The sequence below is a fragment of the Megalops cyprinoides genome, chromosome 4 (assembly GCF_013368585.1).
Source record: "Megalops cyprinoides isolate fMegCyp1 chromosome 4, fMegCyp1.pri, whole genome shotgun sequence".
Lineage (NCBI taxonomy): Eukaryota > Metazoa > Chordata > Actinopteri > Elopiformes > Megalopidae > Megalops > Megalops cyprinoides.
Genome location: NC_050586.1, coordinates 12,955,240 through 12,982,040, shown reverse-complemented (window position 1 = coordinate 12,982,040; position 26,801 = coordinate 12,955,240). Strand labels below are relative to the sequence as shown.

Below are 26,801 nucleotides of genomic sequence, written 5' to 3'. Positions count from 1 at the left end.
CTAAAGCAATTACTTGAGCAACTAGTTGAGATTGAAACAGTAACACCCAATCTAAGATACTCACAAAAATATGCTGAATAAAGCCATTTAATTTTATCTTTCTCCCTGCAAAACACACCTCAGACACTGATTTCCCCTTTCAAAGTCAACAACCGGACAATTTTCAGCTGACATTAAATTCAAGATCAGTATTTTATCAACAGCTCAATCAAACCTAATGTATTTGAGTCAGTTGGAACAAGATCACACATGTAGTGTGAAACACTACAAAAAGGGTAGGGTTATTTTGGGGGGAAATTCAAGAACAGACCACAGATGATAAAAGATCTGCCTTTGTCCCCTGATTACAATCTTTTAGAGGTCCAACCTAAAATTGCATATTCTGAGATAAAATCTAGTGCTCCCATTGGATTTCTGGAATGAAAGAAATTATGCCAAAATCCATGTCAACATACAAGCGTCATATGTTGGTCCATGTGTAATTGGCGTGCAGGTTTCACCTGATAAGTAAAAACAAGTCATTTCTCTGTGAAACTCAGAACAATGGGACCAGTATTTAGCTGTGATTAAGATAATGCTGTACCTAATAAATCCATAGTCAGTAGTAGCAGTTTCAGTCATTTTATCGTATTCTTATTGACATAAGTAAAATTGACCCAGATGGATAACAGATTGTGTTCTCACATGGTTTTAATGATTCTCTCCTATGGACACTACCAGGACAGACATTGTTAACCAAGGAGTTTCACAAAATTGGCAGGCAAGCACTTTCAGGCAGTTAATTTATAACAAAGTCACAATACAAAATGCATACTCACTCACACATAAATACACACCTACAGATATACAGACTGACACTCTTATGCACTGCCCTCTCTCTTACTATGTTGAAGGCAGCGTTTCTCAGGGATGATCCTTTGTGTCAGTCTTTCTTGGGTTTCATACTGTGCAGCAAGCTCTAACCATCAACACAATCATAAATACAAAAAATGGACCATGTTCATGACTTTTGGCTTCAAGAACAGTTGTGGAATTTAAGTTAACAAGATGGAATGTAATGATGTACCAGTATGAAACAGGCACATAGATAATGTGTCCAACAACTCACGAGTAACAACTTGTCATTTACAGTGCAATATTACAAGTCAGAGTCAGAGGACCAACAAAGTCAGTGCATTGCTAAGATGGAGACAGTAAATTTTGCTGAGCATAAACATCAATAATGGGACACACAAATACATACGCAAGCAGACGCATACAAACAGAGGGACTCTCCCACTTCCAAGCTTTGACAGTCTGTCTGAATTGTGATATGAAGGGTCTGAGTCTGCGTGGGAGAGTGACCTCAACCTAACTGGCTTCATGTCTGTCCCTGAGACCCCTAGGGGTGAATTCCATGGCTGAAATGTTGTGCAATGTTTCACTGAAGTGCTCATGGGAGCTCAGGATAAACATCCCCTAGAAGCTCTCCTCTGGCTCCGGGGCTCTGGACCCCTCCTCTGTGGTAGCAGTTTTGCTAAAAGTGTTCCTCAATGAATTAACCCCTTGAGGAAACCAAAACTGCAAATGCCCCTCACAAACAATTTCCTACATTTGCACCATTTACTCTGCTCTTTAATCTGCTAGTTCTTTGTACTGATTCTACTACTGCTTTCTTCTAATTTCTAGATCAGTGTATTATGGTTTGCATGTAAAATCTGTCTAGAAACACTTCACATACAAACAATTTTTGTGTTGTGCTCATTATTGCCATGTAAAAGTGGTTGACCAGAAACTCTCATATAAAGCGGCACCAGCTCTATTCTACACTGTATCTTGTACTGTGACTGGACAAAGCCTGGAGATTCTTTAACCCACCATGCATATTTATCATGCACCAAATCAGTACCGCTAAATCCCTAATCCATGTAGCTGCCAACGCATATCTACTGATGGCGTTCATTTTGCTCGATGCTCAAAAGTAGGGCTGGTTACTAAATGGTTTTTAAAAAACATGCTGTCAAATATTTATGTTTTATAAATAATTCTATCAAAGGTCAAGGGTAGCTAATAAAGTATGCAACACTGTAAAGTGTAAACCTCTCATATCAATGTATTCATGAGACAATTACTCAGTGGAAGGATACCTTACTTCAAGAGGGAATTGAGGGATGGTAGTGTGAAAGAAAAATTATGTATTGTGTGGATAAATATCCCGCCAAAGGTAAAACATTTTACACACTGTATATCACCCAATTCCCATTTTAGAAATGCCTACATTTTGCTGTATTCTGTATTTGGCAAAGCACTCTATTACATGAAACAACTGTACAACTTTAATTAAAATAAAATATGCCTACAATATTACCGTAACAATGGAAAGTTTATACAACATTGGTATGTTTTTTTTGTTCAGGAAACAGTGAGGTTCACATTTTCTGGTTTGAGAAACTAAGTGTTTTGCAGTGCCCAATCCAAGCTACATGAAAAACACATTCATTTTAAATTTGTGTTCCCTCCTCAATAACACTGCCTTGTGTCAGTTTCATTACAATTTGGGAACAAAATGTATGTAAACTGTGAGAGTCTCATGACATTTTTGCAACAACTGCACAGTAGTATGCACGCCTGCTTACAGCCCTTACCCAGGGCTTAATCGGTTGGTTGGTTACACAAACTGATTTGTAATCACTATAGTCTGAAGTGTTTCTGGAGTGGAGTTATCGATGCTAAAGCCTGACAGGCTGTGAGCAGCAGACTAGCCTGGCCTGGCCAGATATGGGATTAAATATTCAGTGTTGTGTTAAGCAAACATTCCTGACAACTGAAAACATTTAAGCTTCTTTTTTCCCCCAATCACAGATGCTATCTACAACTCAGTGTATTGACCCAGCCCTACCCTGGTGTGGTAAAACTGAATGACAGTTCTATCAGTCTCTCAAACCAGGGAAAAAAGTTTCCACAGACAAATTGACCAAAATCTTTCACAATAAACAGCAGACAGCTGGGGGCAAGGGTGTAATGGTCGGTGTGAGATCGGCTGTCCCTCCATCTACACACACATTCTCTCTCTCTCTCTCACACACACACAAACACTCTCTCACTCTCTCTCTCTCTCTCTCTCTCTCTTTTTTTTTTCGGCACATGCCATCAAGGACATGGAGCTCTTCCCTTCGGTTGGCATCTGGCTACCACAAATGTGTTTCCCGGATCTCTGAGATGATTTGGCTGGCTTTCTTCAGAGCCTGTGGGCGAGAAGCAAGAGGCAAACAGTAACAATTACAGTTCTGATTCCTTCCTCACACAGTCTATGCATTTGATTACAGCGCGTGCGCACACAAACACACACGCACACGCACACGCACACGCACACACACAGTGCACGAGACACACACCTCTAGCATTTGTGCAACCTCTGTCCTCTGCTGTGCAGTGTCCTGGGACTCGATGAGCAGCCCCTGCAGCAGGGGCTGTTTGTAGAGTTGCCCTACCAGCTCACTCTGCAGATGCTCCTTCACATAGTTCACCAGGAAGTGCATCACTGTTTTGGGCACGCTGTGACAGGAAAGGGCAGGACACAGTCACTTTGTGCCAAAGTCATGCTGAAATTTATGGTGAAACACACACACACACACACTCCATAGCCATGACCCTCTAACCTGTCCTGGATGCTCTTGCGGACGATGAGGAAGTAGCACTTGATGAGGCGTTGGATGACCTCACAGTCCCGCTGCTCCCGACCACTCAACCTCCGTGACACTGGCACAGCCTGGCAAACAGTGGCAAGAATCACTAATCAGTCACGATGTCAGTGATCACTGTGTCAATCAGTCAATCAGTGTCATGACACAAATCAATGCCAAAGTACAGACTGCTGTCGCTGTGTGAGTTTCCCCACAAGCACTATCAAGAGAGAATTCTCTATTCCCTGGTTTTATGTTCACTACCTTTTTTCAGTGGTATTTCATTACATCAGTAATGAAGCCCACCAGCCGGTCACCAGGTTCACATCTCACCGTGTCCAGAAGGTTGATGGCTTGCCCCTTGCTGGGGCTGCTGAAAGCCGAGGTCTTGTCCACGGCCACTTTCTCTTCTGCCACTGTCTCATTCTTCCAACGTTTGCCTCCATCCTGCACTGTCTCCGCCTGATAGAAATGGAAAAACAGAAGGAAAGAGATGGAGGAAGGGAAGCAGACAGGTAAGGGAAGGTGAGGCAAAAAAAAAAAGAGAGCGGAAGAGAGGGTGTAGGAAAGAGAGAGAGCATGAGTGAGATGGATGGCAATCCCTTGTGATGAGCTAAGAGGTAAATGCATGCAAGATGGATGTTCATGTCTGCCTGGAGAGGGAGGTGTCGCATTGAGGCGGTTACCTGTTGACTGTTGACGGAAGCAGAGACCTGTGCAGCATCGGTGAAGTCTGGGTGCTTGGTGTTGATGTAGGCCAGCTCTATTGCCACCAAGTTATGGACCTGGCACCAAACAGCCAGTAGATTACTATTACAGTTGCAGTAGGGGGGAGTTTCCAGTGAATTTTGAAATTTTATCAGATCTATGCATACCAATGGCATTGGCTGAAAGTGTCTGCTTGTGTGATGTGCCTCTGCACTCTTACCATCTCATTGGTGATAGGCAGACGCTTCCTCAGCAAGCCGGTCACCACCTCCACTATGGAGTCATGCAGCTTCGGGAATCGCAGGAGCTCCTGGCATTCAGAGAGACAGGCAGATACCAGTATGTTAATGCCAACAGTTACAGTAGTTGCAGTAATGTGTGAGTAGTATCTGTAATGTAGTGCGTACTTGAATGCTTCAGGATTTGTGCAGGATGGATGTAGTGTGTAGCATGTAGTGTAGGCCTGCCATGATACCAGAATTTTACACTATGATAAAATACTAGCGGTTTCTTTTTTAAAAAAGGGAAGACATCAGCAACCACTCAGGTTAACTTAATTGCATTCCTCTTCCACATTTACAGAACACATTCCTTAAGCCACACTTCTAATATAGTCAGATACCACACCATTTTGTTTGGTTTATCCTATATATAACAACATCATTCACAGTATGTTTTTATGAATGCTAATCTGCTGTTTGAATTCCACAGAGAGGTCGGATGAGTCATGAAAAGATCATTGTGTTCCCTCTCTTTTTATAGCATTATCTACATGTTGCTTCTCTGTCACTGACTTGGCTTTCCTCATTTGCCAAAAAGCACATAATTCCAAATTAGCCTTTTACAATTTCTCAGCTGAATACCACAAACACCAGTGTTGTCAGTTACAGAATCTCTTACATTGTCCTGGAAAGCCAAGGCAAGACTGAGAACCAACCAGGCCACAGAGGTCACATGTAGTTACAGTGTTAATCTGACGCAGATTGTGCAAAGAGCCTTGGCACACCAGTGTGCTGTGCAGTGCGTACCTGCGTGCTGAAGGAGGAGCAGTGCTGGATGATCCTCTGGAGCTCCTCGTGGACCAGCTCCACACAGCGCAGGCTGGGCTCCTCCAGGCGCTTGATCTGCTTCTTCACCAACAGTTCGAAGGACACCTCCGGCACAAAAAGCGCTGGGCGCGGGCCCTGCAGCACAGCACGCAAAGGGTTAACACATCGAAAGAGGGCAGAGGCACAAACTCAACAGAATATGTGTATATTGATAACCATATACAACAAAACAATACAAAAAAGAAAAAGGAAGAACTTAAATGATAATGTACAAAGAACATTCTGATGAAGACCTTGGCAGGGTTTAAGTATTGACCTTCCTTTGGTTTAAATAACACTTTACAAGTCTTTACAGATGCTTTTACAAAATAACATTTTCTTGACACTGACAGGCATATGAGGCAGAGCCCTTACTGACAAACACCAGATAAATACATCAAACACACGCTCTCAGCCCCAGAACAGCCAGGCATTACCGTTGCGTTACGGATGGCAGTGAGGATGTCCAGCTCAGTCAGGCCGCCCAGGGGGTCAATAGATTGCAGCGTGCGGCCAAATGTCTCGTGGAAGATGTAGCAGATCCGCGCTCCACCACAGCTGCGACACAAAGGGAACGGGTTGGTGAGTTTGTACTGCGAGAGGGACATGATTACACACTGTACAAATTCTGTAAAGTAAACAGTGTTTAAAATTTAATGCAGACAAGTCTCTGCCACGTCGTGTAAATGCCACTGTGGGCCCAGAACCCTTCTGACAGGCTCAGATTTTCAGTCTATTTTCAGTCTCTTCCTCTGACTCACAGTTCTGAGGTCTGGATGTGGCGGGCAGTTCCCTCGATGGTGCTGCAGTAGTCGGTGGCGAACTTGGTGACAATCTGGAGCAGGGTGGCACTGTGGTCCTCCACGGGCTGGCCGTAGCTGTTGAGCCGGGACTGGTACTGGGCGCTCAGCACTGTCACTCGGGTCTTGAGCTCGGGCAGGCAGTCGCGGATGTGGTGCATGAGCAGCCGGCTCAGGGTTCGAGCCAGGTAGCGCGAGCCGCAGCGGGACGCCAGAGACGGGTAGTGGCGCTGCAGGAAGGCCTGCTCGTCCCGAGCTGCATCAGCCAGGCTTTTCTGGGTATTGATGTCATGCTGACTCCTTTCGGGGAGAGCAGGAGAGAACAGTGATTGACGCAAGCTGCAATTTAACATGGAGCCGCGTGATGAAATGACCGTCAGTCAATTACGCTGATCTCCTGGTGAATTCAGACAGATTGCCTTGGGGTTTATTGAGATGAAACTGCTGGCATAAACTGTCATTTGGAGGGGTTGTTTCAGATCTTATAATCTATTCTGTTTCAGAGTAGCCTATCTATTAGGCACTGGGCTTTTGCCATCCACAAAGACAAAAAAAAATCACTCAAAGCTGCCTTAATACACTCAGTCCCATTTAATTTAGCAAAAACTTTGTTTAGGCTCAGACAGCAACATAGCTCTGTATGACTGAGAGTTTGAGGACTCACTGTACCAAATGTCCACTTAATCATTCATGAGCAGAGAAGGAGCTGACCTGTTGACAACACCAACAATGCCCAGCCGAACCGGAATGACGCGACCCAGAAGAACCTCCAGAGCATCCGTGCCTGCGTCCATCAGGTCCAGTTTACTGACCACAAGCAGAGTCCTGCGCCCTGGAAGAGAGAGGCAGACCGTCAGCTGTGAGGGTGAGATCACAGTACCACACAGACAGTGCCACAGGAGGGTGAAGACTCGGAAACACAAACAAAAACACATCGAAAGACCAAAAAAAATCAGACAATAGACAAACAAGCAGATGGACAGCCAGAAAAAAGCAGCCAAAGAGCCAAGAGAGAGCAGGATGCCTGTCCCTCACCATCTGGGTCAACCTCCCGAGCCAGCTTCAGGGCATCGCAGGTGGCCAGGTCAGAGTTGGCGGGTGACACAGACAGGATGAGTGAATTGGGATTGGAGATGAAGGACAGAATCATCTCTTGCACCTGGGCCTCTATGTCCTCTGGCTGATCACCCACTGGGACCTGCAACAACAAATCAAAGGACTTTCTCAACTGATAACCACAATGAAATTAAATAATTCATAACTTGTTTAAAAAATTAAATATGATGAAAACTATAGTATTATTGCATATTGATTAGCACAAAAGACCTGGTTATTAAAATTTATTTAAAATTTTTGGCTAATGGTGAGTCCAGCAATGTTACAACTGGTTTGGTAAGCTGGGAAGATGTGGGGTTACCTTTGTGATTCCTGGAAGGTCAACCAACGTGAGATTAAGGACATGAGGAGAGAAGATCTTCAGGTAGATGGGCTCTGGACTTATCCCCTTAGAGGAGAAAGAGAAGGACAGAGAGATAGAGAGTCAAATCGAATAGTCCTTTGACAGGATGTGACATTGACACTGACTGGTGTCACAAAGTCAGTATGCGGGCCCTGTTCTCTGCCCCACCTCCCCTCACCTTATTTCCCCCTGAAGTGCGTTCGGTCTCATCCTCGATCTCTTTGCGAATCTCCCCAAAGTCTGTGAAAATCTGAAATGGTGACAGTGGTGGTGAAGCAGGGGGTGTGATAAACTGCAGAAGCATTCCTTTTAAATAATTCATGAACTAGAAATCAGATGACTAATTTCTTCCTCCCAGTTGGTACATTAATTAGATCTGATTTTTGTGGGGGTTTTTGTTTAAACAGTGTATTTGGACATGAACTTGGACTAGTTTTGATCAGAGCCATTAAAAAAGTGCAATCAGCATGACCGTGTCTAACACACTACTGTCAACAACAACAATAAAAAATTCTGGACTACTGGATGGAGTCCACATAGCAATTGAGGTATTAAGGGCTTTTTGTTCTGATGTGCTCAATGCTTTCAATGTGACACGTGAGCTAGGCTGCCAAATTCACAGCTTTTTCAGCCAAATTCACTAAATTGTTACTAATTTTTCCCCGACGCGTGGAGTAGAAAAGCCAGCTGGCATTTTGGATTTTTCTGGCATATTACCTAAATTTGCATCTACATAACAAAAACATGCAGCTTGATTCAACATTAGCAAGATTGACTCATATCTGAACCGAAAGTGAAATTTGTGTTTCTTTAGTGGACAGCTTGTTATAAGAAGCCAGTTGACAGTTTGGACTATTTTTATAGCTCTTCCCAAAGAGTACTGCTTAGAGATTGCTTTTATTTTGGCAAAGCAACACCATCTTTTTTTGGCTAACAGATGACATGACTCTGACTAGAGATTCTGAAATCCAGCTGGCAACCCAGCACTTGAGGGTTGGGAAAAAGTTGTTTGCTTATGTGCCAAAACAGGTATTGCCTGTTGTCAACGCTGCCTCTTCATCACCCTGCAACATAGTACTAGCCTTGCGAAAGGATTCTTTGCATTTCATTGATACTGTAAACTAATTACATAATACCTGTTTGCAAATCTCCATTTGCAATGTAAGCTGAAAAAAGGTTGTGTCTACATTCTGTATCATTCATGTTTTATGTCAAAGGGGAAAGCAGACATTCTTCTCCTGCTATCAAACCCATTAGCTTGTGACTGTGGATTTGGGTGGTCTAGTCCTTGGCATATCACTTGTTCTGTAGATTTACTTCAGGTAAACTAGCAGTTTCCCCTAGTTTTACCAAACCTTATATATATATAATAAAGTATTTTTGTTTAACATTTGGTTAGTGAGAGAATTCACTAGCTACCTAGCTAATTGTTTCTCTGAAGCCATTCCTAATGAAAACTTGTTAACTATATTTGACAAACTACCTAGCAAAAACAGTCAAAAAGGTACTGACTTGTGATCGGATATGGCCAATACAAACTGACAGCCATCCTGATATTAATGCTTAGTGTAATTAAAAGATGCAGACACACTCTTAATCTATGACATTTCATGACACCTGTTCTCGCTACCACAGGCTATGTGCCCTCTTGGCTGGCTGATGCTTGAAGTAACATCGCTAAACTGAAAGACAAAGTATTTCTGCAAACTGACATCTTATCTCTACAGTAATAACCTGTTTTTCAGAGCCTTATCAGAATATGAGCATTATTCAATTTCATTTCAATTCATTCATTTGGGCAATTCAGATGAAAAGAAATAGCCTTTTCAAGACATTTGCCTTATTGGTTTAGTTTTGGAAATTAGCCTTGGGAAATAAGTGAAGGCTTAAAGTAGAGCTAGTTAAATTACCTTTTCACAGAAAAACATTAAAAAATAGGTTGTGTTCTCATTTAGAATAAATATAATTATAAATAAAATAGACATAAGTTGTTCTGCAGCTGAAGAACTTCCTTTTAACAGTGAGAAAACACTCACTTTTTTTTAAAAACACATGCATCAATGGGTTAAGCACATCAAATTCAATCAATTGCAAATAAGCTTTATCTGGATAATTGGACCGATTAATCAACAAATCGCTACAGTCCATTAAAAATATATACAGCATTAACTGACCATTAATAATTCAAGAATAACTCTTGTTCTCTCGTCAGCAAAAACTGAAATGAAACTGGAACTGTAAGAGGGAACATAATGGGAAAGCCGACACTATGGACTAGCGGTTGAGAGTGCATATGGGTGCCTCATGCAGTACCTGGTTTTTGCAATGAAGGAATGTGCCCCATTCTTCAACCTTGATCCCTTGAAGAAAACAAGAGGGGATGAGTGTACAAGTACAAATAAAGGCAGTGTCTCCAAAGCTCTGACAACTGAAAAAAGACATGGGTGGGGTTAGGTAATGATATAAAAAAAAAATACCACCCAGAAAATATGTGAGATTAGGGAATAAATTATGTACAGTACTGAAAATCAGGGGGCAGTAAGAAACGAAAACAGGAAGGAAAAAAAGTTTAAGATAAATACATGCAGATAAACCAGCAGATAGAAACAGAGACCTGGGTAGCTGTTTTGGGAGTTTTGTTTTGTGCCATCTCCTATGGAAGACAGTAAAAGAGAAAGAAACGGAGGGAAAAGTTAGCAATTAAGACTAATATTAGTGCTTGATAAGACTTGTCCTTGGTCACATGCAAAGGTAGATAAGAGGCATTGAAGAGGATTACAGATCAGACAGTAAACATATATAGAAACCCTGTGCTGAATGTTGTGTGTGTGTGTGTGTGGCTGTCTGTCTGTCTGTTGTCACTGTAGTCCAGCGTATAAACTGCAGTGTGAATCATTTTGTTTGTTTCTTGTCCTGAAGGCTGTACAGTTCCCTTTGAGGGCAAACCTCTGTGAGTTGGAAGACTGCAGTGTGACAGTGAGACTGTTTCTGAGTGCATGACAATACCGTTGTCTGTGTGCTTTCTCTCCTCCAGTGGGGGTACGTTGACGAGCTGTAACACTAGGGGCCTCCGTGTCACTATCCCTGAACCCCTTGGCAGAAAGTCCCGTCCCACCAAGCTCTCCAGCACAGAGCTCTTCCCACTACTCTGTCATTGGAAGAACTGAGTGTAAGTCTTATACAGGTTTGTTAATGAACAGAATGTGTCATTATCTTGTCATAATTTTTACATATGAGGCTCTCTCTCACTGTAGTAGATAAAATATACATGTATAAAATAGACTTACAGGCACATTTTATATAGTCATGTATTGTCTCCTGATAACCTAAAGCCTGGCCTGTGACCTACGCACCCAAACTGCAGACTGACCTGTGACCCAACCACCACGATCTGGGGAAGCTGAATGATCTCAGCACCAACAGTGAGGAAGACTTCCTGAAGCCGATTAATGATGGGAATAAGAGTCTCCATCTCTGCCTGCCTGGACTGGACACTGTACATACAAAATTAAATGTCAGAATGAATGAGACTATACGTGGCTATAATGCCACATGACGCAGTACAACCAGACGATCTCCCTGATCCTGTTAAAATAATAATAATAATGATAATGATAATAATTATAAACACCAACAGCAATGTAACAACAGAGACAACGTACAGTGAGAGTAACACAGTAAGGCGATCATGGCTTCTTACGTGTTTCCCCGATAGTGAACTGCAGGGATGACCGTATTACATAAGGAACAGCCTGCGGGAAGTCGAGGGAACAGAGTGTGACCTAACCGAAAATAATTCTGAATCTGTGGAAAGAGTCACTGTTCCTACTGCTAAGTAAGACAACATTATATGTTATATATGTTGCCGATTAATTAGGGAAAACAAAGTAGGTAAACGCTTACTGTAATAGTAATATTCTTCTTGCAAAAACGTGAAACCTATCTTACTTTACATACGTTTCAGAATTGTAAGCTGATGTCTACTAAAACATCACCTTTGACTTCTAAAAAAACAATATTAATACTATATTTGACCCCTTTGGCAGTAGTGAAGATGCGGTATGAATGTGCTGTATTATGTTGTGTGAGGCTGGTGAGGCTGCAATCCAGCACGTCCATAACTATACAGTATTTGCTATGCATCACTAACGTTAGTTTATTTTCAGCAGTAGTGACGGGAATGGGAGAAATTGGTCTGCATCACCCTCATGTGATCCTGTTAATTTCACGCATTCAGCCTTCACAGACTCGAAATCTATCAGGTTGTACGGTGCGTCTACACAATGATCATGCAGGTGGTGCTAATCAAACCTGTGCGTGTACTTTTAAAAACTGCTTAGGATTGAGTTCTCAAGCACTGATTAGCCTATATAACGAATAAATCTGGAAAATTACAATACATAAAAAACCGTCGCTCATAGTATATAGTCACTGAAAGGAAAAATAAAATAATTTCAAGATATGAATACTGCGTGTAGGCTAGTGGACCACAGCTTCAATTAAATGCTTTGGCATATAAGAATATTAAAATCTTGGGTAATTACTGGGGTAGCACTCGGCGGGGTGCATATCTCTGTCACTCTGTAACTTCTCACAGCAGCTCTAAAATACAGTCATTTCGTCGTTGTCCCAAAGGGTTCACACAAACCTATGCATCTTCGTTATAGTTCTTCACCCAACTACCCTGTCTGACTGACAGGCACACAAGCTTTCGCTTCGCGGCTGACAGCTTCGTTCGGCTGCATCCTCAGACTTTGTGACATGCACCGTTGACATTAGTAAAGTTGCTAGCTGTCTATTTGTGTACATATGGCGTTAGCTAAGGTGTTTATTACCGTTTCTTGTGATTTATGTGACCACCTGAGGTGCGTCTGACAGAAGCAGAAAACATGTTCAGGGACGGCTTATTCAGCCAGGTGAATTAATGCACATTTTATTTTGCTAACTTATTTAAATGCCTCTTCAAATTGAATATGAAAAGCACGCCATTCATTCTCCTCTCTCTGTCAGTGCAGTGTCATCATCAGTAAGGTGGACATAGCTAACATGCTGGCTGTCTCCAGCCAAGCCCGGGCCCAAGGGCTCAATGAATTTACATCAGGATCTTGGGCCGTCAAGTCAGTTCGCTAGCTACTACCATTGATTATCAAACCGTGGCAGGCAATTCGATGTTATCGCAACAAACATCTAAGCTAACTAACAGCAAGCTAACGAAGCAAGCATCTTCCGACATAGTCTGCGGCTCATTACAAATGACATTCCTTAAAATGAGGTCAGTGGCCTGCTAGCTACTGCATATATGAGCTAAATTAGTAACTAATGCGATTAACCTATACTGACACAATAACAACCGCTAGCGAGCTAGCTACCTCAGCTGAGAATGGGTGTAGACTGTACCGGAGCAACGGCAGCTTGCTAGAGAAATGAAAATGGAAGAGGAAGAAAATGAACTGAATCAACAAGCTGGGCAATTCCACTCACCGATAAGACACCGCACCGGCTTGTCGTATTTTTCCCTACACGGTGGTCTTCACTTCATTATTTCGTTTGCAGTATATATTTTTTAAATCATAAACGTTATGTATTTCCCTTCTAATTTTGTATTCCCATCGCACATCTTCTTCTTCTCACCAGTGCTGTGGTTAGCCGAACATCGAACTAGCGCAGTGCTGCCATCTACAGCCCGGGTGGACAACGGATTTCTCAACCCTGCAGCTGTGTCCTAAACTAAACCATACCCAGTGTGTCCCAGTTCCTATATTTTGCACCTATGCCAGTATCACTCCAAGCCCTTCACAATCCCCCCTCACAGATCTGAAAGGAATGGACAGGTGTAAGCAATACATAGGAGAAACACCAGAGGGCTAGGTGGAGCTGTCACCATTATTGGTGGTCTTTTCAGATCTTTGAGGATGGAATCATGAAGGATGTCCCAATATAGAAAGATTAACTTTCATGCGGTGCTGGAAACTGCCCTGCCCTTTCCAGTTTCCTCTACTGGAGGAATCCTTTATAGGGAACACTTTCTGGCATCATAGAGTTGAGTTGGCGTTGGCGAGTTTCTGGCGTCATGAGTTGGCTAATAGTAAGGGGAGCGTGAAAGGCAGTTTAACTTTTGGATAGCCTCCTCTTTACTCTAGCTACAATAAGAGTGGCATCCAGCTTAAATAGTATTTTATTACAAAAATAGTTGGGAGGAAAAGCTGATCAAATAAGTGCATGTGTGTGCTTGTCAGCCCCTATAAGAATTTTAAAAGAAACATTTTTAGTCAGCTAGATAAATCACCTCCCTATAATAGCTGGTGTTTATGTGCCACTATATAAGCCACCCAACAAACTAAAATGATCCTAAACAATATAACCATCAAAACTGACAACCAACAGTACAGCCACTGATTCCCTATATGGACCAGATAGTCAGCTTGGAACACTGAAAATTAGGTCTAGCGTCACCTCAGATATAAGTTCTGTAATCTGCTGGCTCAGTACAAACATTCTTCAAGGCGAATGGTCTACAATAGGACATCCATACTTAGTATCGGAACACAGAGTGCACCAGATCCTCCTGTTCTCTACATTTACATTTACGTTCACGTTTCCCTCTATAGTATGTCACCAGTTTTCTGGTGACGCACAGCTGGCAGACATATCTGTGTTGGTATGTCACAGTGTAGTAGTCATGTAGTAGTCACTCCCATGTCCAATAATGGAAACACATGTGCTAACTAGGGAGGCTTTTGCTGAGAAATTGTATTGGTATGCCACCGCACAACATTGGAGAAAGGGTATTAGAGGCTCAGTTCAAGAGCTTAACAGTTTTATGACAGATCAAATGTTGGGGAGGCCAAGGATTAGGCCAAAGAGGCCAGCCTTCAGAAGGCAATGGAGAGGCTTTATTGCTGATCTGATGACTGATTTCAGATGGAGATCAGTGGTTCAGACAATGGGTAGCAGTTTTAGATGTGCCTGCAAAGATCCAGTCAAATGAAAATTTTGCACACAAATTAAAGGTGGTTTTGCACTGTAATTTTAGTGATTGTAATAAATGAGTGATTTCAGGACTGTATCCTAAATAGATGCTTTACTGGCAAATCACATGTTCAATCATTGGACCTCAGGTAAAAAGTCTGTCAAGAGTCTTAAACAATGAAACTCGACATCCTAGTAGAGTTTTGTCCGAAAAGGGTTGCTATGCTCTCCAAAACCTTGGAAGCTAGTTATTTTGCATTCCGAATCGTTTAGCCTCCTTTGCTTTTGAAATATGAGCTGACTTGAAAGCAGTACGGGTCTATACCCATTTCGGAAGGGAACTGCCACCGTACGTTTTTATTGTCTACCTGGATACTAGTGATAACAATGATGAGAAGGTTGACGACCATAGTGTAGAGAGCGTGGGCGGGATACAAGATTCAATTTCCAAAGTCGATTGTTTAATGTACGTTTACAGTGGAAGTTAAAAAGTACTCAATTAAAACCAGTTTCACCCAAACAAATATTTCGCAGCGCCAAAAGCTGAGTGAAGGAAACTTAACTTCCTTAACCGACATATTGGCTCAGCTGTTACCCGCTTGCTATTGGTGTGTCGCCTGAGCCGAAATGGCGATCATTTTCACTTTCCGTGGCAATGGGATTGTCATTGGCTGACAACGTCAGACCCTCGTGACTCTTAGTAGCCATATTGAGGTAGAATACAGTCAAAACAAGAGCGGATGTTCCTCTTAGCGATTTTAAGCAGGTTTTGTTTGTCATATTTTAAGCCAATACGTTTTATAGTCGTAGCGCAGTCTCTGAGAGAAGTTAGCTAATTTACCTCTCGTGTCATATTTACATAGCGCCCCTGTCTGTCAGCCGGAAGTGAGAAAAGCGGACGATTCATTCTTGTGTCGGTGAGTTTGTGCATTGCACACAGCTGATATCTCTTTATTCGTCGCTAAAACCCTACAAAACCCCCATTATTTTTAACTAGACATGCCACACTACTTGGTGTTTTAAAATACCCAGCCATTTATGATGATAATTTGTTTTAAAAGAACAAAGCTAGCTGATACGTCTGCGTAGCTTAATAACTAGTTATCAAGCCTGATGACGTTAGCTTGCTAGATAGCTATACCAACTACTTGTCATGATTTAACCCAAGACAAGTGTTTGCCCCAAAAAGAAAATATTTGTTTGAGTAACGCAGAGTAACCGTTGCGAATTCTATTAATTTTCTTGTATTTTAGTCAATAACTTGCTAAATGTCAGAATTATTTGCCTTTCGCGGTGCACTGAATGTCAAGTCAATTAGCTAGCTAAACAGATTTCTATCAATAATTAGCAAGGTTAGCTAGCTAGCTAGGTGACGTTATGGTCCAGTTATCTAACTTGTATAACTTAATTTCATATAACACCTCCGATGTTTTAATAAGTCTTGGAATCCGCTACGTTCAGTACGACGAGCGGTTAATTTGATAGCTAGCCAGTCAATCTTAAAAACAGTGTAGCAAATTATTTTAGAAGACTATTAGCTAGAAGCATAGAGACAAACGTGGTTTGAGGTCCGTCCTTTTTGTGCCTCCAGTATAGCTGAATCCCTTTTTTGTCTGTCTTATTTTACAGTGAAACTGTATATATCACTTCCATACCAAAAGTGTTTCCATGGATTTATTTCCGATATTATGGTATTATGGATTGGTTTTTATGAGAAAGGGCAGTAGTTAACCAAGAAGATGAAAAGATAATGCAACATGTGTTTGACGTCCTTATTAAGGGATTTCTGTTATTTTGCAGCTCCCAGTAGTCCAGTATGGCTTCTCGGAAAAAGGTGCTGCTAAAAGTGATAATCCTGGGAGACTCTGGGTGAGTTACACCTCACTTTGTCGGCCTTTTAAGCTACACCTTTGACTGTAAGACTATCCTGACAATTAATTGAATGGTAACAATAGTAACTTTAACATAAACGTTTAGTATGATTATGCATGTATCACACAATACAGATGTCTTTTCAGTTTCATTTTTGCCTGACTATATTGGTTGTGTATTCTTTGTCTTGGCCCTTGCAGGGTGGGGAAGACCTCTCTCATGAACCAGTATGTCAATAAAAAGTTCAGCAACCAGTACAAGGCCACAATTGGTGCTGACTTCCTGACCAAAGAGGTGATGGTGGATGACAGGCTGGTCACTATGCAGGTCTGTGCTTGTGACTAACTCCTTGCCTCAGCTACTTCCACTGACTTAGGTTACCTGTGTGTATAGTGTGTGCATTTAACAGCTCACTAGTCAAAATTGAAAGAAATGTTTTTCATTAAATTCTAAAATACTTGGTGGATGTGCTGGCGTCTTAAAATGATGCTGTATGAGCAAGTGAAAACTTACTTAGACCTGTACTACATGTTAGATCTGGGACACAGCTGGGCAGGAACGGTTCCAGTCGCTGGGTGTGGCATTCTACCGTGGTGCAGACTGCTGTGTACTGGTGTACGACGTGACCGCGCCCAACACCTTCAAGACTCTGGACAGCTGGAGAGACGAGTTTCTGATCCAAGCCAGCCCCCGTGACCCGGAGAATTTCCCCTTCGTAGTGCTAGGCAACAAGATTGATCTTGAGAACCGACAGGTCTGTGTACATGCATGTCTTATTCTGGGCGTGTTGTCGAATGTTGGATGGCAGTGTAGTATTTTTGTATTTTGTTTGGAATTAATGTTCTTGACATATATGCCAACAAAAGTATGAACATTTAATGAAAATATTGTAGTATATGTTTATCTTTAATTAATTAGTTTCATATCTGTCAGTATTTGAGTTGTGTTGCAGTAACTCTACAAATTATTTTAATTTTTTTTATTGTAGCATTATTTTTTTTGTTATTGTAGCAAAGTGAGAACTCTGTATGTATGTGTATTTTTGTACCTCATTTTTATGCCATGTTCCCATTTGATTTTAGAGTTTGATATGTTTTCCTGAAATCTGAATATTGCCCAGGTTTTACTCACTGATAGTTAATGCAAAATGGAAGTGAAGAAAAGGAAGTTCCCTTGTTTTAGAGGAGGTATCGTACACCATACGTACAGTACATGCACAATAGCAAGGACAGAATTTTCAGGATCAGTCTGATTTGATGGTGTGTGTCTTAGTAGTAGTGTGTGCTGGGTGGCTGTTGAATCATTGCTTATGTTTGTGATGTAGGTGACAACGAAGCGAGCCCAGGCATGGTGTCAAAGCAAGAGCAATATCCCATATTTTGAGACCAGCGCCAAAGAGGCCATCAATGTAGACCAAGCTTTCCAGACAATCGCCCGTAATGCCCTCAAACAGGTACATATGTTTCACCCAGAAACATAAATATTAAGCCCTGTTGTGAAGCATCAGCCTTACATTTAAAACACAAAGACATGGGTCTCTGACTGAGTACTATATACCAACAAACATTGGACTTGAGAGAGAGACGTGCCACCAGTGGAGACTCACACCTTGTTCTAAAATCCTTTTGTTTTCTTTTCTCGCATCCAGGAGTCAGAGGTGGAGACGTACGACTTCCCAGATCAGATCAAACTAAGGGACGACAAACCAGCCTCCTCCAACGATGGCTGCAGCTGCTGAGTGAGGGTGTGGATCAGAGGGAGATAGAGAATGGGAGAGGGAGAGAGAGAAATACTGTAAGAGGAAGGGCAAGTTTACAGGTGGACATCCCTGACATTTTCTTTACTTTCGCCATGTGTAAGATTTCCAGGTGAAAGAACACATGAAGGATTCAGACAACTATTTTTTTTTTTCCCCGATCCTCAGATGGTTTGGTAAGAATTGAAACAAGGCAGAAACAGACACTCACATGCACAGCACTCACCTGCTAAGCATTACTTTCGAGATTATGACCTATGAAAATGTCGATACCAGTTCCAATCACAATTTTTTATATTACAAATACTTTTCTCTGTAATCTTACTGGATAGCTTTTCTGATTTTTAATTTTATTTTTATCACTCATGCTGTACTGCATCATTGTGTCTAGGAGGCAGCCATGCAAACGACAGTGTCTTATCATGGAGTGTCTTTCTATCTCTCCCTCATCAGTGTGCCTTCCATCTTTCTAGTTCTGAGTGTTTGTTTTTCTGTGTTGGATGTGTTTTGTTGTCATGGCTGGCAGGACTGTGATTCCCTGATAAAGTGCTTTGCTTCACCTGTAGATTTCCAGCAGTATGCACTACAGTAATTCAATCCCTGTTTAGTCAGATCAAACATACACATCCCATGCTGTAAAACCATACAATCAGCAGGTAAGAGAACAAATATCTAACAGCCCTAATGGTCTTTTGAGCTTCTTTCCTGAGCATTATCAGGAGTGTAGTGAACAGGTGAAGATGGTGTATATACACTACTAGAGTGCAGTGCTGGAAGACCACTGCAGGAGGAAATGGAAGTAAAAGGCTGATGGGGGGTGTAAAGGAGGGCGATCCAGTGGAGGCAATCTTACTCATGACCCAGGAAACTAAAATAAGACACTTTGTGTTTAAAATTGCCCAAAGTGGACAGACCTGCACCAGTACAGCCCAAAGTGACACAAGTAGTACAAGTCAATGAGACTGGCTCATAGGAATCATGTATGCTTTGTGTCCCATCTGCTGGAGAGTGCAGCCTGTCTGTTTCCACACCTCAGCTTTCCTCCACTATGTCTTTTCAGCCACATCTGTGTGCTTTACCTCAGTCAAGACCACGAAGGAATCGAATTTAGGTTCTTACAATTCTATCTTATTCAGGATTGCTCAATGCTGTGCTGCTCAGTGTGTGAGCCCATGGCTAGGTGATCCCATAATGCATGATTTAGCTGCGCACCAACATGTAATACGTGACTGACTTGAGCAGAGCCTGAGATAGGACAAATAAGACATACATGCTGCTGTTGTTGGCATTGTCGTAGTAGAGAGTGCAGGCCTGACTGTACCCCACACACACGAACACACACAGCCTGTCCTCCTCTCTTGTCTTTATTTTGCCTAAAAATATAAATATATCAAAATCCTGATTGATTTTATATGTCTGTATCAACCATCCAACAAAATAGACTTAACCGTGTTGTATGCAGTAGTTAATTAGAAACCCCTTATCTATCGGGCTGAACTGCAATGTTATATCACCTGTTAATATCATTTCCTCGTCAAAGCAAGTTGAATAAAAGGTACATTTGACATATTGAATCTCTAGTGATGTGTGGTTATGGGTCTTCCTGTACGGTTATTGCTTTCTTAGCTACACGCTAGACACTCTTGTTTCATCTCTTATTGCACTTAATTTTTTTAATTCTGTTGTCCATTTCGTTGATGTAATTGTTCAGGCATCAGCAGCCTGAACTTGCTGAAATGAGGTACACTGTCAATAATGAGCAAGTCAGGTCCTTTTTTTACCCCTTTACTGCTCATGTGTATAAACAATATTTACAAAACATACAATGCCTGCTTCCACCATCAGTATCATTTCTTTTTATGATCTGACAGTACAAGATTGCTGAAACTGTCAAACCTTTTTTTTTTGGTTTACAATAACCCCTTTAATTCTCAACATTTTTCCAATCCAAGAGAGATCAAGCTGCATCTGGACTGAACCAGTGTCATTTTCACTGCATAAGGGATGATTGTGGCAATGCTGGCTCTCATTTTATCCCGTATGAGTCAAGACTGAAACAACGGCAAACAGGCGGGAGGGGCGGGCGATAAATAAAACAGTTCTTTCTTGCAGCACCCCCAACCCTCCCTCTGCCAGACTGACCGGTTGGTCATTAGGAATTTCAGATCAGTGTCACAGCAGCTGGATCTCAGTCCATATAAGAGGTGTCCATGCCCTCTGTGTTGGGGTGTAGCAGTCGGCCGGCCAGGCGCTCAATGTCATCTAGACTGAGCTGCCGAAGCGAGCGTTCGTAATCCTAGAACAGAGCAAAACAGAGACACACTGAGTTAATTGGTGCCAAGCTATTTTACATGGTTTGAATTCTGCTTTGTGTGAGGCAGCCTTATGGTGCGCTACCATTGCAGCGAATTTCGCTTCGCTCTCTTTCAGGTTGTATGGGGGCGAAATTCGCTCTGATTGGGCAAACTCAGAGCGAATCCGGCGAAGCAAGTGAAATTGAGATGGCGAATCCCCAACTTTATGCAAATGAGAACCACGGGAGAACCAGTCAGTTCAGCATGTGATGTGTTTGGTACGTGACATTCTCTAGAGTGGCAGGAGTAAGTGTACTGTTCTAGAACATATTGATGTGTGCACAGTATAATTTAATCGGCTTAAGGAAATGTATGTTATAAAGCAGGAGTTAGGCTATAGCGGGTGATAGCAAAAGCACATACGTAAATTTTATTCACGGTGTTGTACAACATACCAATGTGTACAACATAATTTAATTGGCTTAATAAAATCACTGTATTCAGAACATGAACAGCCAAAAATAAATTGGTGGAGAGCATACGCAATGCAATGTCTATGCCATTTCATCACAGTTGACTGGTTGACTTCCCAAGCTAGCTGAATCGCTTGCTACAATAGCTAGCTAGCTGGCTTGCTGGCTACAATAACCTGCTAGCTAGCTAGTCACCGCACCACAACTACACTTGCTACTAACAGGATAGCCAAACTTGCTTGCTGTTTTCGCGACCACGCCCCCAGAGCGAAAAGTCGTAGGACGAAATTTGTGAGGTGTTTCGCTGTGTGGAGGCCTAGCGTTATGCATAAGCACAGTGAGAGCAGCGTGGGGAGCCATTTTAGTGTGCACTCCTAAAACATAATTACATGGAATGCGCAGTGAAATGTATTCATGGAACAGGTTGCTGTTTACAACCACTTTAACGGCAATTTAAAATGATGGATAAAAGCCTATTCTGTGTGTGGTCTGAGTTCAGCTGCGGCCAATAAAAAGTTTATTTTAGATACGCCATCAGTTCAGTCTGAACTGGTACATGACTGATTTGGGTGTGTATGGCTTGATCAGTGGTGGTACCTTGATGAGCTGCTCCTGCACTTTGGCTGCATCTGCAGGGCTGAAGTGTTTGGCCAGGACAGCAGAGAGAGACTGCCACACCCCTCCGCTACTGCTGGCTGCTCCAGCAGCTCCGCCGGTTCCGCCAGCACCGCCCCGTTCTCCTGCTGGCCGCACCACCAGGTTCAGTTTTGCATCTGGCCCAATGGAGTAATCGCTCAACCTGTGTTCATCTGAGAAAAGAAAATGCACAGGGGTCTGTGAGATCACGATTCACATTACAGCATTGACACCTCTACACAGCGATGACAGAGCATTACCTTACATCATTAACAGACACTTTAATCCAGAGCGATTTACATAGGTTACATTTATTTTTACATGTTGCCCATTTATACAGCTGGGTATTTACTGAGGTAATTCTGCGTTAAATACCTTGCCCAAAGGCACAAAAGCAGTGTCCCAGCGGGGAAATGAACCAGCAACCTTTCAGTTATGAGTCCAGCTCCTTACCACTATGCTACACTGAACATTTGCTAGACTGACCATTTGTCTGAACTAAGTCGTATTATAATCAATTTCAGCATTAGTGTGTCTCAGGTTTACAAGTTAAGCCTCACCTGCCAGAGCCTTCCCCTTGTAAAGCAGCCGCTGCTGATTGGGTGGTATGTTCAAACGGTCTGAGACCAGTTCCTTCACTGTTGACACCTTTTCATCCTCTGTGACCTGTAATTCATAAAAAGAAACTTTTTTTCCCCTCAGAGTACCCGCACAATTTCCCATATCAACTAGACTGCAGTGCTCAGATAAATGCATCCCCATTATTTTTACATTTTTAACTTCTATACACATAAAGAGGTGATTACAAGAGACCCAGGTATTTTCACTTCAGATATAGAAATCTGCCCACCTTGCACCAAACAGACTACATCCACCACCAGGTGCTGGACAAATACCCTTCAGTGTCCACATAATGCAGAGGTACTCTACCATGTGGTGTCTCAATCTCTGATTAGCAAGACTACTAGAATTCCCACTTTAAATGTGAGTTTTCACAATGTCAAGTGATATCAAAGTTAATACTTACACACTACTATAGTGGGCAACACTTTTATACAACAATATTCCAAAATTAAATGGCACATCACTGTATATCGACTTTAATAATATACGCAAGTACATAGAATGTGGAAATTTACATACAAGACAAAGAACTGAAAACATCAATACATCAATATGCCAATGGCTCATTTCCTCCACTCCAGTACACATATTCTTTCCCCATTCATATATACATGATAAAATTAGGCAATAAACTCTTTCCTGTGGGTAGAATAAAAGGCATCTACCCTTACAATTTGTTCATTCTCTCTAAATGCATGTCTGTCAGACAGTAATGACAGTTTCCGAAAAAGTAAATTTTTGCCACAGCCTCTCTAGCATCTGTCAACTGAATTCACGAAGTTGACTTCCAGTTTACAGATTCCACGATTCTCAGTTTCTGTTCAATGCAAAAACCTCTACGGAACGATCTGTAATGCTTTAGCCACACATGATAGTAATTGCTGAATTACTATCTCTACTATTGCTGAATTACTGAAAACTCAAAGCGTATATCCAAAGACACACACACGCATACACGCACGCACACATAACTCTTAATAAGACCTTTCCAAATTACATACAAAAAACAAAAAGGTATTAATATGAATGTTGCCAGCTATGTAAATTCGCAACCCACTTCATAGGCTGCAATATAAAACAGAACATGCCTGATGCTTTCACATGAGTGACACCACGACTGTCTACATTATGTGCTGGCTGTGTTATAATTTAGGTAGAGAAAACGTGTGCGCCTATTTTCCAGAAAAAAATACGGTCATGATAAAAAGCGAGATGATTTCACATGGAATGTACCACCAATTACAGCTAAATTGTATGTAAATTTAGCGAGCTAGCGATTCAGTCAGTTCGCCCCAATATGGCTGCCCTCCCTTGAGGGTCAGAAACGGAGAAGAGCATCGGGTCCCGTTGGACCTAAATTTAATACCATATTTTCAAGTGATCGGAGAAGTGTGGGTCAAACCACACAAAACTAGCTAACTAGCTACTCTAACCTGTTAAATTCGACAAACGACCTTGAAGCAATCCCGTCTTTTCAGGACCCCGTTGAAATAATGTAACTGTGCCCGTTTTCTGTTGCCAAGTTAAGTAAGATAGCATTTCTTACACAGATGCTACCAGCTACAAAACGAGACAGCGAACGTTAGCTAGCTAGTTAGCCAGATTTCTGGCTAAACACACACTGGTCACGTCAGTCACATTTCCCGACAGGTACACACCCGATCTCAGATGAACACTAGAGAGTTAGAGTCCACTTAACCTTGCTGGTCGTGAGGCCTCATAATCCACGCTTTCTCCTGAGCCCCTCTTCCTAACAGCACTGAACCAAAAACAGCGATGCAGCCCCAGATCAGGCTTACCTGTAGGTTACACTCCTTCCCCTGAAGTGGTTTCACGGTGAGTATCATTTTGTCATTAAAGCTATTTTTTGAACTGGCTATTATTTCACGATTACACTAATTTAACGTCGCCTTTCGGTTGGAGTACGCGTGATTTGCTGCTATCCTGCTCAATACGTGGGGCCTATTTCGATGCTAAATGCCGGCGTTTCTATGCAGACAGCGAGCGTCGTTTTGTCATTGGGCCTGGCGCTGCTCTTAAAGTAACAGACACATTCGAAGCTACACCGATTTTTTCACGATTCGTCGTCGGCGATCAACAGTGTAGTGAATAACTGGTTTTCCATTAGATGTCATTGGTAATTAGTATGAAAGCCTGAATATTTTTGTGGAAATGACTATATCAGAAAGCAGAGAGGGGGAAAGATATTCAACAGAGTTTTGTTCACAGTCTTTCCTAAAGCAAAAGTAACTGCCCTTTGTAATCGGTACCAATTAAACTGCTAAATTAATCAAATTGTAACCAGGATCCATGTGTAACTTCCTTTTATTGGGTAACTTAATGTAGTCCACTAAAGTCATAATGTATATGTTATTGCTGATTACTATAGCTTGTTTGCTGTACATTGCATCGGAATATGCCACATATATAGTGAACAATCTTTCTTGTTTTTAATCTTGGTGATTGAAGGGCCCTGCCATGCTGACACGCTACAATGATCATATCTACTCTGTTCTTAGTACAATTAAAAATTTTCATTCTTTTTTTCATAACAGTTGAGAATCACTATTTGGAGACCTGTGTCTGGTGTGGAAAATTCTATCTTATATACTGAGGCTATCATTTCTACAAAAACTGGTGTCATTATGATACCATTAGAGGAGACATGTGATTTTCATGCCAGTCACTTTGGCCTCAATCATCTGAATATTCCAAAAACACAAAGAACAAAGTCATGCCATTTCAATTAAATTAAATTCAATGTTACTATCGTAATACTTATGTCATTACCACCAGACCAGATGTCAAAGGAATATATAACCATTTTGACATTCATAATGAAGTTAAATTAGTATTTTGTTAGCCTGTTGGTATGAATCCAGTGCAAAACAAAGAGTAAATATTGAATATGGCATTATGTGAACACATAAGATCAATTCAGTCATTTTTTGAGGCTTACGTATGTACACCACATAGTGTGCATGATGATGATTGCATAACATACTCTGCAGAAGCAAATTTCATCATTGCTGATTATAATTTCTTATAATGTTCTTTGTTTTATTATGCAATTTTATGTCATAGGTGAGATATCACCTATTAATTATTGTCACTTGTATGTTGTTTGTAAAAAATGTAAATTGCCTGCGCATGACAACAGAATTAAATTGGCTCCATGCTGCTCTCTCCCCTCCAGGCACAAGATCACACGTCAATGTGGTATCCTCCAAAGAAATCACGCACACACACACACACACATAGACAGACAGACAGACACACACACACACACACACTTTTTAAATTATTTTTTCACACTGCATGGTATTTTATTCAAATATGTGTAATGCAAAATATATCAACAACACATTCCTGATACCAAAAAAAGTTATGGAAAGATTTCAGAAAACAAACCTGGTCTACTTCTGCTTGCTTATAGGAAACATTTTGTTTGTGTAGGTAAACTTTAATGCAATGCAATACTGACACCAACTGTTTGCCATTGGAACATTCACATCCCTTTTGACAATGTTGCTTACCTCCCACTGGCTGGAGAAGGCTGATTTTTATCTCTGTGCATCACCATGAGTAAAGAGGGCTTCCCTTCTTCCCATGAAAGTCTGATGTCCATAGATTTTTTAATTCTCTGCCTGTTCTTCCTTCCCTCTTACCATTTCCTCCTGTGTTGCATTTGGATTGTGAAACTGGATCTGCTTCTTCTTTCCATGATCCATCTACGATTTCTTTCATCCACAAATTCTTCTTTAGCTTGTTGACTTTGATAGAGTGTAACTGAACAATGCCTGAATTTCTCCATATGCTTCCAACACTGGTGCCGAGTGGGCAAGAACAGACCCGACTAACAGCGAATCTGGCTTTCATTTGCATTGCGTTTACTGAGATGGAGAGAAGGAGTTCACCAAAGTTGCAAATAATCTGTTAACCTAGATTTCATCTAGTTTAGTTCTTGAGTCAGTTTTTTGGGTTCTTTGAGGTAAAAATATAAGTCATATTGCCAATTTATTTAATAAATCTGATAGTACAGTGATTGAAAGTAGTATAATAGATAATTATAACCATTTTAACATCCAGGTGATTTATTTCAGTAGCTGACTATCTGGCAGTGTATATCTGGCATTGTATATTTAAATGTACGGCATTCTTCAATTGCTTTACCCAAAGCAAAAACATACCTATATATGTAAAGGCTAGATATTTTCAAGCTCTCAAATTTCACATCAGCATTCAATTGTACTCCTTTAAATGAAAAATCAGAAATAGAACCATTGTGTTTCACTTTGTGCATGCTTCAGTAATCCATCAAGAGTATATTGTTTATTCTGTAAACTCAAGACATCAGGACAATGCACACAAATACTGTGGGTTGCACAATGGAATGTTTTTTGATGATTTTTTGCCTTATTTGCAAGACTTGTGGTCAGGGGGAGAATGAATGGGTATTT

General features: G+C 41.5%; 3 protein-coding genes across 3 annotated transcripts; 1 reads left to right on the top strand and 2 right to left on the bottom strand.

Annotated features, from left to right (window-relative positions):
- Positions 1 to 746: 746 nt before the first annotated feature.
- si:dkey-32e23.4 (dynamin-1-like protein) lies at positions 747 to 13,358 on the bottom strand. Its single transcript, XM_036526080.1, has 18 exons — positions 13,199 to 13,358; positions 11,088 to 11,211; positions 10,724 to 10,865; positions 10,332 to 10,370; positions 10,031 to 10,077; positions 7,896 to 7,967; positions 7,676 to 7,762; positions 7,294 to 7,456; positions 6,970 to 7,090; positions 6,220 to 6,558; positions 5,896 to 6,016; positions 5,399 to 5,554; positions 4,591 to 4,680; positions 4,349 to 4,447; positions 3,996 to 4,124; positions 3,639 to 3,748; positions 3,375 to 3,534; positions 747 to 3,224 (listed from the first exon to the last, which is right to left on the bottom strand). Exons 2-18 carry the CDS (start codon positions 11,187 to 11,189, stop codon positions 3,168 to 3,170), a joined length of 2,034 nt encoding a protein of 677 aa, XP_036381973.1. The 5' UTR covers positions 11,190 to 11,211; positions 13,199 to 13,358; the 3' UTR covers positions 747 to 3,167.
- Positions 13,359 to 15,395: 2,037 nt separating this feature from the next.
- Positions 15,396 to 19,683, top strand: rab7b (RAB7b, member RAS oncogene family). Its single transcript, XM_036526081.1, has 6 exons — positions 15,396 to 15,603; positions 16,487 to 16,555; positions 16,759 to 16,885; positions 17,094 to 17,312; positions 17,883 to 18,011; positions 18,207 to 19,683. Exons 2-6 carry the CDS (start codon positions 16,503 to 16,505, stop codon positions 18,294 to 18,296), a joined length of 618 nt encoding a protein of 205 aa, XP_036381974.1. The 5' UTR covers positions 15,396 to 15,603; positions 16,487 to 16,502; the 3' UTR covers positions 18,297 to 19,683.
- A 12-nt stretch (positions 19,684 to 19,695) lies between these two features.
- Positions 19,696 to 24,339, bottom strand: ubl4a (ubiquitin like 4A). Its single transcript, XM_036526082.1, has 4 exons — positions 24,141 to 24,339; positions 22,278 to 22,383; positions 21,679 to 21,890; positions 19,696 to 20,610 (listed from the first exon to the last, which is right to left on the bottom strand). The coding sequence occupies exons 1-4, from the start codon at positions 24,186 to 24,188 to the stop codon at positions 20,503 to 20,505; spliced, it is 474 nt and encodes a 157-aa protein (XP_036381975.1). The 5' UTR covers positions 24,189 to 24,339; the 3' UTR covers positions 19,696 to 20,502.
- Between the last annotated feature and the right edge of the window lie 2,462 nt (positions 24,340 to 26,801).